Source organism: Pyrgilauda ruficollis, unplaced genomic scaffold (genome assembly GCF_017590135.1).
Source record: "Pyrgilauda ruficollis isolate IOZ18807 unplaced genomic scaffold, ASM1759013v1 scaffold136, whole genome shotgun sequence".
In the NCBI taxonomy this organism is placed as follows: Eukaryota; Metazoa; Chordata; class Aves; order Passeriformes; family Passeridae; genus Pyrgilauda; species Pyrgilauda ruficollis.
The window spans coordinates 557404-570275 of record NW_024512099.1 but is presented as its reverse complement, the minus strand read 5'-3'; the positions used below and the strand labels follow the sequence as shown (position 1 = coordinate 570275).

The 12872-nt window shown below is 38.4% G+C and overlaps 2 protein-coding genes across 4 annotated transcripts in view; both read left to right on the top strand.

Moving 5' to 3' along the window:
• The window catches only part of LOC121349241 (UDP-GlcNAc:betaGal beta-1,3-N-acetylglucosaminyltransferase-like protein 1), a 28893-nt gene extending 26995 nt beyond the window's left edge, over positions 1-1898 (top strand). The window contains exon 6 of the mRNA XM_041459481.1: positions 1779-1898. Within this exon, the coding sequence (XP_041315415.1) occupies positions 1779-1898 (120 nt within the window). The remainder of the gene's footprint in view (positions 1-1778) is intronic.
• Positions 1899-2417: 519 nt separating this feature from the next.
• The window catches only part of B3GNTL1 (UDP-GlcNAc:betaGal beta-1,3-N-acetylglucosaminyltransferase like 1), a 74607-nt gene continuing 64152 nt past the window's right edge, over positions 2418-12872 (top strand). For all 3 annotated transcript variants that reach the window (XM_041459446.1, XM_041459444.1, XM_041459447.1), the window contains exon 1: positions 2418-2506. The gene's annotated coding sequence lies outside the window, so the exon portion shown is untranslated. The remainder of the gene's footprint in view (positions 2507-12872) is intronic.

Below are 12872 nucleotides of genomic sequence, written 5' to 3'. Positions count from 1 at the left end.
ATCTGTTCAGCTTCACTGTGACTCTTTAAATAAAGAAACTAAGTTTGCATCTTGTGCTGTTACAGAATAGCTTGAGATATAAAATAAAGGTAATTTTCCCCTTTTACCTTTTATATAGACTTTTGTAAAGTGTCTTTGTAAGTTAGAAAAACCTAGGATATGCAAGAGAAGGCTAATAAGGGCTTGATTAATGAATACTAGAAAGAGTTCTACTTTTAAATAAAAACCATCCTTGCAGCAGAGGACAGATGTAAATCTGATATGACTTTTGCAGGTTTTTATTTCTGTGATATGTAAAAACATCTCTATGAATTCTTCTAATTGATATTCAGTTTAAAAGAATTCTAGGTTAACCTGAAAATATCTTAGTATTACTTAGCTGTAATGTGAGGGTTAAGTTAGGATAAGGACTGAAGTTTTCCACAGTAATTTGTTGTTGTCCTTGAGGAAACATTTCCTAGTTCACAGATATTCTAGTTTATTCTTATGGGATAAGCAAATAACATTTTCTTTTTCTCCATGCTTGTTATTTTGATTGCATTTAATCATATTCTAAATTGTGATGTTTCATTGCCAGCAAGATCTTCTCATGGTGTTTTTGTTCCCACATCAAAAGTATTCAAAAGTATTCACAACTGCACATGCAGAGCTCTGCCCTGACTGCTCACATCCCTCTGCAAACAAAGATACCTGGGAGATTTATGAATGCTCAGGGTGGAAAATAAACCAAGAGAGTTTCCCTCCTGTTCTTGAACAGAACTTGATGATCAGAAATTGGTGCTCAGAAACACTAAAACCCTGTGGTGTTACTTCTCAGTGGACAAACACATCCTCAGTGGGAAGCACCTTAAAAATCAGGAATAGCAATGGAGAGTTACAGTGTGATGGGAGTGCAGTTGGTATAAAACAGTTTATACTTTGCAGAAATTAAGTCCTGTGGTTCTCTGAAGGTTTTGTGTAGACTGCAGACTTCAGGAGGAGCAAACAGCAGAGAAACAGCAGAGTTCTGTCCAGTCACACTCCTGGGGCTCTCAGCTTTTTCCTTGTCTAATCAGAGATGTGTGAACAGTTCAGTGTTTCTATGAAATTGCATTAATATGTGTCTGTGCAGAATATGATCCTGCTCATATTCTCTACATACATTTTGGAAGCTTTCTGATCACCTACTGGCACAATAATATTAAAATTCATATTTCACCTGTACAGCTACAGAAGAGTTTTAGATAAGGAGATATTGCTCAGATGGGTGTACAGTGCTTCAGTGACCAAATCAAAATGAGGTGTCTCCACTGTTCTGCCACAAACAAAACAATCAGAATATGAAGGGGGTTTTGCTTATTTTATATTAATTAAAAGTAATGGCAGGTATTATAGGTTACAGGAATGTTGGCAGGATTGTCTGGTGTTACTCAAGTTCCACTTTTCATTTGCTGAAGTAACTTTGGGTTGAAATTTTGCATTCTAGATGTCTAGAAATGCCTATGGAAAATTTCCTTTGAAAATTTTAACCAAAATAGTTCCAATATTCCCAAAAATTAGGTTATTGGAAAGATACTCCTCAGTGTTTTCTAGAGACCTTTAAAGTCTGTAACCATTTAACATTTGAACAGAGCAACTGTACCATATTACCTTATGAACATAGAAGGGGGCTAGTAAGGACTGCATAGATAATCAATTCCTGGAGTTGCCATGTTCTGAATGTTTATTTTGTGATCCTGTTTTGTTGCCACGTGGCTGTGCACAGTTTAACCTAGGGGATTTGTGTAATTTTGCTTTAGATTATTGGTTGCCAAGTGAGAAGAGAGCCACTGGACTCCACTGAACGATACACTCGCTGGATCAATAACCTCAGCCAGGAACAGCTCCTTACACAGGTATCTCTGCTGCAGCTGGGCTGAAAACAGCATAAGAGCTTTATTTGGATGGATTTTTTTCAGTCATAAGCATAATTGGATAGTTTATTAAGGTTATCAGATTTAAACATTGTTTGTTCAAGAGAAGCCAAGGCTGTGATGCAAGTGATCATTGCAGAACAATGACCTCACCCTGAGTGAGAATGAAGCTTTCAGGTTTGGAGTGAGCTTCACGTGTCTCACTGCTGCCTGTGTTATCTGTGGAAAATTTCCTTTGAAAATTTTAACCAAAATAGTTCCAATATTCCCAAAAATTAGGTTATTGGAAAGATACTCCTCAGTGTTTTCTAGAGACCTTTAAAGTCTGTAACCATTTAACATTTGAACAGAGCAACTGTACCATATTGGCTTATGAACATAGAAGGGGGCTAGTAAGGACTGCATAGATAATCAATTCCTGGAGTTGCCATGTTCTGAATGTTTATTTTGTGATCCTGTTTTGTTGCCACGTGGCTGTGCACAGTTTAACCTAGGGGATTTGTGTAATTTTGCTTTAGATTATTGGTTGCCAAGTGAGAAGAGAGCCACTGGACTCCACTGAACGATACACTCGCTGGATCAATAACCTCAGCCAGGAACAGCTCCTTACACAGGTACCTCTGCTGCAGCTGGGCTGAAATTACAGCAGGAAAACAGCATAAGAGCTTTATTTGGATGGATTTTTTTCAGTCATAAGCATAATTGGAAAGTTTATTAAGGTTATCAGATTTAAACATTGTTTGTTCAAGAGAAGCCAAGGCTGTGATGCAAGTGATCATTGCAGAACAATGACCTCACCCTGAGTGAGAATGAAGCTTTCAGGTTTGGAGTGAGCCTCACATGTCTCACTGCTGCCTGTGTTATCTACCTATGCTTTCATGTTCTAAAATTATGGTTTTCTTCTCAAAAAGTAGATTTCAATACAAAAGGGAGACAAAAAATCTTTCATGAGAATGGTTGTTCTCCCACCCAAGGTACTGACCACTCCTGTATCTGTTTAAGTTTTGCTTGGGATCATTTTAAAACTGCAGTTCTTCAGGCATTAAACATTGGGCTCATTATACATTGTTTGTAAGTGAGATGCATCTTGTGCAACTGAAGATGACAGTTTTTGGCATAAAGATCAGTTGTTTCATTAGGCTGGAGGCCAATGCTGAACTAAAATAGAGACTAAAAGAGACTTTGGCAAAAACAAGTTAAGCTGTGGAAGAAATCAATCCAGCTTGTGGAGGAATGTTGTACAGAATATAAGAAATCTAATGGATGGTTTGCAGAAAACATCCCAGCAGGCTTTGAGATCCAAGTATTTGGGCTTGGCTTTTGGGATGCTGTGTTAGAAAGACATTTGGTTTTGATTTCCCTAAATTTAAGTGGTTGAAAAGATTAACATATCCTTATTTGTTAGACTTCATTATAAACTCTGTTGTGTTCCACTAACTCCAAAAAATCACTGACAGGCCCTGCTATGGTCATTGTAACACAAGGAGTAATCTACAGACCTTGTTTTAAAATCACCAGTGGTATTACAGCTCCCTGTAATTCACCAAGGCAGAGTAATTACAGAAAAAGTTACCCAAGGAATATTTGGATTTGCCTGTGAGTGTGGCATTAGAAAAAATACAGATTTAAACCAGTGGATTTATCTGACAGCATCTGGATCACTGTTCTGGTGAAAAAGAGAAAAGTTTGAGCATGTAAGAGCTTGTCCTACACAATTTGAAGCATTTTAACTAAATGGCCACTTAATGTTTGATAAGTGGAAAATCAAAACAAATATTCTGATTTTGAGATTATTAAAAAAACAAACAAACAAAAAAAACCAAACAAAAAAAAAAACCCAAAACAAAAAAACCCCTCATTTTAAATAAGATGGGAATCAATGTGTTCTGGAAGAGATTATTTAGTGTTGTGTTTCCAACAGTAGGATGCAAATATGATGACCTGGGAAGTCCCTTGCAATCTTACACTCTACTAATACCTCTTAAAGCCTTAATAAATGCATTATTTTTACATCTAATTTAGAGGCACACAATTTACAGGTAGATTAGCAGCTCTGGATCATACATTGGGTTTGGAACCAGCAGAACTTGTGGTGCTTGCCCATGAGTTTAACAAGATAAGCTTTATAGATTGACACTATTTGTGTGTTCCTCATTATTTTTATCGTGCTACCTCTTCTCCACTAAGTTGAATGCAGAAACAGAAGTTCCTCAAAGACAGTAGATTTCTGAGAATTCCATGAGTGTCTGAAATTTTGGAGAAATTGTGCTGCACCAGCTCCAACTCACGTGTTGTTAAGCACCACAGACTCCCCTTGGAGGGAGATTTTAGGTGCCCAATTATCAGACTTCAGCTGTGACACGAGCCTGGGGCAGCTTGGCTTTTCCAGCCTTGGAGCTAAAAGAGCTGCTTGGTTTCTGTGAGCACGTGGCACTTCTGCTTTTGTAATCTTCTGATTAGAAATTCACAGAGGGGGATAATTATTTTGGTTTTTCTTACTTAAAACAGTGTGGGACAGAGGAGGAATTTGGAGAAAAAGTAAAATTTCAGCTGTACTCTAATAATCAGGGTGTGAATCAATTATCCAAGGTCCCACTCATCTGCCATGATATATCATATGCTTTATTTTGTGTCTATGTGGTTTTTTAAACTCTCTTCAGTACCAAAAAATCTATAATGATGGACCTGTGCTAATGGATTTGTAGAATCTCTGAGAGGAACAGTCCTTCAGGGAATTGAGGAAAATTTGTTTTAATTTACAGCACGTTGTCTGCAGCAGATTCCTGTAGTGAAAGCACATTTAGCTTTTTTTAGCTCTCTCTGTACTCAGTGCCCAGCTCTTTCCAGTCACTTCTGCTGCATTTCCACACCATGCACACGCTGATTATTTGTGCTGGGAAGGGGGAAACCAAGTGACCAATTCCAAAAGGAAAAAAAGCCAGTTGTCAAGATCATGTTGTTTGTCATAATGCTTATGTTATTGATCAAATAATTTCCTGTGGCCCTGGATTGCTCTGCTGGGCAGTGCCCAAAGGCAGGTTTGGGAGCTGTGGTTGGAGGCAGATATTTTGGGAAGTGCCCTCAGACACCTCTGTGCTGGATGCTGGGTTTGGTAGGTTTTTTTTGCTTGAGTCAATACCAGATTTTTGGATCAAATGCCCATCCCCGGTCCTCATGCTGAGAGGATCTTTCAATACAAAATGCTGCCAGCATTTTAACTTTTCCCTTAGCCCTGGCCTCTTGATGCTTACTCATCCATTAAATGTTTCTCTAAACAATTATACTGTAACATTCCAAAGATAAGTTATGGTATGCGTGAAATTTCAGAATATATACCCCAGAGAGTGTGGTGGGAGTGAGAGAGTACAAAGAGAGCATGATAATGAAAAAAGCTACTTTTTAAAAGATCAATATTTGCTTCTTCAATGTTATCTTTTGCATAAATGACAGGTGAGCAAACCACACTTTTATGGGTATCCTGATATAAACCTTAAATACATGTGTTCTGGAAGACTTGTTCTTTCTGGCCAAGAGTAAAAAAAAAAACAAATAAAAAAGGATAATTGCAACTGTTCAGTAAGTGCAGATCACAGTGACAGGTACAGGAAGAAAATGAGCAAACAAATTAAGAGAATGGGCTGTTTTGATGTTGAAGTAATTGGAAAAAAATGTAGATTAAAACTAATCCAGTGGGATATCCGAGTCCAAATTGTGCTTGTAAATGTGACTGAGGTTTGATGGTGCAGCCCTTTTTTACACTGGAAATGTTTACTGGGCTGTGTAAGTGAAAAGTTCTGAATGGTTTTAAGGTTGGATTAATTGCACAAATATTTATGCAAGTCATTTTTAAGGACTGTAAGTAAAAGAGCTGAGTTCATGTCCACATCTGTTAATTCACTGCTTGAGGCTAGTTTAGTCTCTCAGCCTGTGAAGTATTCTGTTCAGCCTGAAGCACAGTCCCATCTCACCTACCATTTTTCCTCCTCCAAGACAAGGCATTTCCACCCCTTCACGTGGTTTTTGACTTGGGAAGCAGGCAGTAAACTCAGGGTGACTCGTGAGGAGACTCCTGCCAAAAGGAAGGGCCTGTGCATGATAAGGCTGGACTGGAGATAAATAACTAATGTAGATAAATAACTGTCTGAAAAAGCCTCAGTGATTCTGCATGACCGTGTCTGTATGACTTCCTGATGCATGCTGGACTTTGCAGGTTATCTCGGAGCTCTGGGTGTTGGATAAATCTGGAAATTGTCACAGGTGATTTGTAGTTCTTAGCAATAATCTCTGCCAACCACCTGACAGAAGAGCAGTAATCAACATTTCATAGCACACGTGTCTCTGTGCTCTAAAAGGTGCCTGTTACATTTCACTGACAGCTTTTAAAGCCGTGCTTTTCTACTTACTGACTCATCCTTTATTCAAGTTTAATTAATATTTGGTAAAGATTCATGCTACAAATCAGCATTTACTACAGATGCTCAATTTGGAAATAGTTCCAGCATTGTGGTGGAGTCAGAGTGTGCAATTTATTTTAAAGGCAAGAAGGACCTGACAGCATGGCTGGACCTTTTCTTTCCATCAATTCAGTGCAACTTAAGATCCCATTATCATCATGTAGCTCAGTAAGGAACTTCTCAGTGGTCAAAAGCTAGATTGCAAGTAGGATGAATTTTCCAGGTGGACCACGGATTGAATATCTCTGGCTTACAGCAGCTGTTTTGTCTACCTGCAGACAGAAAATTCCACTTTATTACTGCTTGGGTTGGCTGTCCATGTGTCACAACTGAAATAATAATCAAGGCAGTAATCTGACAGTGGCTGTATGCAATGCCTGCTGTCTGGTTATGTTAGTAAAGGCAAAAACTGGCCAGAGGGAAAGGCTTTCTTACTTAAGAATGAATAAAACATGAAAAGGCTGATTGAAATCCCCTCCACCCTCCCTCCTTCCCTCCCCCCATCGTTGCCACTATTAATGGTTCACTTGTGTTTGTTGTCTTTCAATAAAAAGATACTCGACACTTCCTTGGGATTTTTTTTTTTTGATCACTGTTTTCTCTTCCTTGACCCATATTATCTAAAAATGTGGCATTAATAGCGAAACCCTGATGTTTTTCTGCTGAATGAAAAAGTTAAAGTTGCTGGTTATTACAGCAGATTCCAGCAGTAATCTGGAATGGGTATTTGTATGGGGTTGAGCCTGTACCATATTAAAAAAAAAACCCCAACTGGCTGCTTCCTTTTGTGGTTGGTTGATCCTTGTTCTCCTCTGGAGGAGAATGAACCAAAGTTTCACAAGCTTGACAGTGTTTATATTTACATGTGAAAATACATGTCAAAGGGTTCATGGAATTCTAGAAAGTTTAATGAGAAGTGGCTTAGCCACATCTGTGAACTCAAAGCACAATTAGAACTTCCCAGCGAGGCTTTATGAAAAGGCAGCTCAGGGTCACATATTTTGAACTTAGAAACAGGTTTGCTGGAATTCAGAAATGTATACAGCTTGTGCTTTGTGTGTGTGCAGTTTTGCATGAGTTTAAAGGTGTCCCATAGGGGAAGGAGGAGTGTTAAATAACTTGTATTTTTCCTCTTCATATCTTGCTTGATAATTTGCATGATTAAACAAGGCTGGAATGTGGCTCATAATACATGATAATGTTCAAATGGAACAGAAATATTGTAATATAGTATAAAAGGGACTTGTGATTACAATAAGTTTGACTTTATTCCAAAATGTTCTTGATGAATGCAGCATTACAGCATGACGGATTCTTGTATGGCAGAAAAAGCCTGATATGACTTTGATGGACATAGAAATGAAACTGGTAGGAAACAGCTATTTCTGTGTGAGCTATAATTTGCTCCAACTTTGATGATATTTTCTTGTATTTTTAGAAATTTAATGTTAGTAATTTAATTAATTTTAGTAATTAATGATACCAATAAGTAATGCAATAGATTTGCATCCTAAATGCCATTTTTATAGACATTTGATGTAGGAGATGGACTGGTAATGCCAAGTGTAAAGGAAAACTGTCCAGGACTGAATTCAGAAATGCATAAGTGGCCTTCCAAGTCACTATTGCCATTTATGTCTCCTCAATACTCTTGAAAATTACTTTGAAAAATAGGGCAAGATGTTAAAATAAATTGAAGACAATTTGTGAATTTAGAGCTGCAGTTAAGGACATGGATGGAACTAACTAATAACTTCCAGTTTCTGAGTGCTCCACTTAACTCTTGTTTGATCTGCCATATTTATCCTGTTGATGTGCTTGTGCTGACTTCCAAATAAACAATCCTTAAGCTTCACTTTGAGCTTCAAAATCATTGCCTTTCAGAGTTTAAGGAACTATACTTTTTCCTCTTTTTGAGGGACACAATCCAGTCTTTATTTTAAAGTAATAGATAGGATATTGAAGTAGCCCTAACTTTTTTTTCCTTTCAGAAGAAAAAGCCCACTCCAAACAGACATTTCCAACTCAGTAATGTTTATTTTTCAGTGGGTTGCCCATATGTGAGAGCACAGAGCTGATTCACCTTTCGCTTCTGTAACTTGCTTTCTTTGAATTTGAAAATCAAAGTGCTGATTCCAAGAAAGAAGGGAAATATTTTTTGCTGTGGCTTCTACTGTAATAAAAATTATGAATTTCAAAAATATTTTATCTGCAATGCAACTCCCTCTTGTAACCTTATACATAGGAAAAAACATTTCTTTGTCTCTTGTAACTGTGCACTGAACAGTTTTTCACAGTTTCAAAAATTGTGTATGAGCACAAGTTAAGCACATTCTGTTTGATCTGTCGCACTCAAGATTTTGTTCCTTAATACTTTTTTATACTGACTTCACCCTGCCATGTTTGACATTTGTCTCCATGGTAGTTGTTGCTTTTCTGATTTTTTAACTGCTTAAGGAAGCTGAGTTTTAAAATATTTACATCCACCATATCCTCTCACAAGTATTAACAATATATGTTATACTGTTGTGTCTGAATTTATATTTTTCCTTTCTGTGTTGTGAAAAAGCCAGAATTCATTGTCCAGTCTGACAGCTTTGGAGTTTAAGAATCCAGATTTAATGAGTAATTCAGTTTTTATGTAGTTTTTTCCCTTATTACAAGTGTGACAGACAGGGACATGGGATTTTTATTCTGTTTTTACAGTCTTGGCCAAATGGACTGTGATTAGAATTTCTTGAGTTGAAATTGTGCAAATAAATTACAGTGAGCTTTTCAGTGCATTAGCTTGGATCAATGTAGATGTGAACAGCGTGTCCTTTTTCATAAAAATGGATTAAAAAAATGGATATTTGTCTGAACTGATGGCAATTTCATCATCCTAAATGTAACATATCCAGTTCCACTGATGCCTTAAAGAACCTGGAAATGAAACAACACTTTGGAGACAATATCAGTGTAGGAGGTGGAATAAAGGCTGGTCTTTACTGGAGGCCTCCAAGGGGCAGATTTGGAAAATGCCCACCCCTACATGGGCTGAATGCAGTTTGAGAATTTCAGCAAATCAGCATAACTGACAGAAATCCCCAATTAGAGACATAAGTGGTGAGGTAATTCAACCCTTTTCTGAATCCTCCCCCCTTTAGATAGAACTAAACTGTTTATGAAAATGTGTCCCCAAGAGCTGGCTTCAGCCTTGGCTCTAGAGAGGAAAGGGGCCTTGGACCTCCAGCTTGGAGCCTCTGGAAAATATTTTGTCTTTCTGCCTGTCAGGGTAGGGAACAGTACTGGGGCTAGCTACAGTAATAGGCTACAGAATACAAATGTATATGCAAATAATATAGAGAATATATAAAAGCAAATGCTGCTGGTAAGCAGAGTAGGAGGATTTAGGGGTTGCTGCAAACTACTTTGATTTCTTCAGAGCTACTGAAACAGAAAAAGCAGATGTTACTAGACTTCTTTTAATTAGACTAATTTGGTGCCATTCATTTGTGGTGTTGAGTTTAGTGGAGTGGATCTGAATCATGCTTGTCAACATAAAAGATAGGTGTTCACAAAGTTTGTGTAGTAAAAGGAATTATTATTTTCAGGTGTATAATTCCAGAGAATGCCAAGAGGTCTGTATTTATTTTGGATAATTCTTTGCATACCTATACCGTAATAATGTCAGAATGAAATAATATAATCAGGAATGTATGAATCTCAGGCTTATGATTATTTTATAAAGTAGAAAAGATAAATTGCAGAAACTGCATTCTGTCTAGTGAATAGTTCAAACTGTACTTAAAAGAATGTTTCAATCTTTATCACTTTGGAGAATTTATCTAGCCACAAAAGACAAAATAAGTGTACTGTCAATAATGCAGCTTAGGCTTGCTTTTTTTTCCCTTTTTTTTCCTTTTTTTGGGGGGTGGGCGTGGTTTTTGGACATTTTTTGATTTTTTTTTACATCAGACTGCACATGTTATACAAATGCTTCTGCCTCTGGTTTGATTTGTGTCTTTTCTAGTGTACACATTTAAGCCCCTTTTCTGTGTTCTGTTTTAAAAGCTAATGAAACAGGGTCCAAGTTTGTGCTTAATCACCTAATAGTTTCAGTGATAATTGAAATTTATTTTGAGCATGCATTCCAGACTTGTTTTTCTGAAACCCATTGGTTTGACACTGTAATTCTGGGGACTTTGGGACTGTATGGGCAGATCTTATACTCTGTATTTCCTTTGGTGTATTTTGTTGTTTTGTTCAATTTTTGCCATGTTCTTCCACTTCAGCTTTTGGAATTGGTTGTTCTGGCTTTGACAGCACTCAACAGCTTTCACTTTCTCACTTCATTCTTGGTTTCATCTCTTCCCCCATATAAATTTGTCTTGCCCTGATGCTTCACAAAAGAGCCACAAGTTGACCACATCCTTAATTGTCCATTCATTTAGCAGGGAGCAGATTGCTTAGTAGCTTTTAATGAAGAATTGAAATGTAACCACTCGTAAGAAAGTAGCAGAGGAATAGTCATCTTAATATTCTGACTGTAAAATACTGGAGAAAACAGTTCTGTGTTCAAGAAATCCTCTCTCTCAGTCAAGCCTCAGAGGAAGGAGGCGAATTGGTCACCAGGTTGGCAATTGCATCTGAAAAGGTTTTAATGTTTCTGGGAGAAAGCAGACTGTCCACGTGCTCACACACTTCTACACACTGCACTTGGAGCACTGCCAGGCCAGCAAGGTGATACTGAACCCAGGCTAGCAAGAGGCAAATGACCTGTCACAGCATTTACAGCTGGGAAACTGCAGGGAAATCTCAGCTCTGTTATCACAGAAGCCAGCAGGAGAGATAAAGGAGTCATTTTAGTGTAGACACTAAAAGAGGCATGTTTAGCTTTATGTTCTCGGTGTTCTGTTCCTTCTGTGCATTTCCTGAGTATTTCAGCTGAAGGAGAAAAGAATTTTTTTTTTCCTAGTGTTGTCCTAAATGCAGCCAACAGTCAACTTCTGCTTTGTGCAGGAGTCAGTTGAGAAAACCTTATCACGTTGTGTTCTGGCCCTGGAAAAGTGTCTGAGAGTTACACTGGCAAGGACTGACCGCCCTTGTGATTTGTTCTTTAATTATTTCTCCTTCCATTCTTCTGCTTCTCCTGCTCCTGGAGCTCATTGCTAATGAGGGCTGCAGACAGGCTGATGTGCATCTGCCTTTTCCCCTTCTCCCCTCCCTCTTTAGCCAGGCCTAGTGACCATCTAAAATTGTGGAGCGGCCATGTCCCTGGAGTTTCAGCCATAGCTTTCATACTGACACTCTTCTACTATACATAAATAAATATGTGACTGTGAAATGAAAATAAATGGGAAACTGCTACATTCAAATGTTTGACAGTCTTAGAAGCCATGATGGCTCACTTGAAAGAGCAGGAAAATGGAGGTTTCAAGGGGCAGTGCTGCTAAGCTGTCCTCAAATGTGTTTCCTCTCTGAACTGAAACTCAAGTCATGCTGAATGTGTCCCTTGGTACATCTGCATCCTCACTTTTTTAGGGCTGAGATATTTGAGGTTTGATGTACTTGGCATGAATCAAGCAGAGGGATCACAGCTACCTCTCATGGAGTTTGCTGCCTCCACCAGTGGGCTGGTGCTCCATTTCTCTGCAATATTTAGAAATACTGTATTATCTCAACTGCCATTATTTGGCCACCTGACTTTAGAAAGGAATAACCAGCACCATCAGCTTTTCCCACTCACCCTGAATTCCATTTTAGTGGCATCTTTCAGAAGAATGCAAATCTTAACCTAGAAGCCGAACTTCAGCGTCAGATTTCGCCTTCAAAAAGAAAAGAAGAAAAACACAAACCCAACAGCCTTTGGAGTCAGTAGGAGAGATTTTTTTGGTGTGTCATACAATTATTCATAGCTGTGCAGAGCAGATGTTGACAATTAGGAGAGAACAGAGGCTGGTCTGTGGTCTGTGGTTCACGTGGGTAGATGAAGGCTCGAGGCTGCGGCGATTTCCTGTCAGCGCGAGCAGGTCCTGGGGGCTGCAGCCCAGTCCAAGTGTACAAAGTCACTTTTGTTGGCCTTGCTTCTGTCCCTGGGCTGAAAGAATAATGCTGCTAGAAGGCTCAGTGTTCTGCTCTGAGGGATCTATGTCCATTGATACAAAATTACGGGTTGAAAACTTTTTATGGGTTTTGTTTCTTCGCTAGATGTTTGCCTCCTCCTTTTAGAAAGCACAGAACAGCTGACCCTTTCATTTACTGCAGTAATTGCCACTGTGTCGTGTCACATGTTAATCCTTTTAGCTTGAACCATATTTAAAGCACAGTCCCTCCCAAATTTGAATGTATTTTTACACAGTAACTTACATGGAAGCAATTTCCTGCAAATTAGACATGATGAAGTGTTATCCTTTTGCCTTCAGAGCCATTTGCTGTAAAATTCTGATGGTTACAGGTGACCTGGGGCACCTCTGCTGTTGTTGGCACTGCTTGGCATACTCCTGTAAATAGGAATTTCCCAGTAGTGAAAGGAATTTTTACTGTA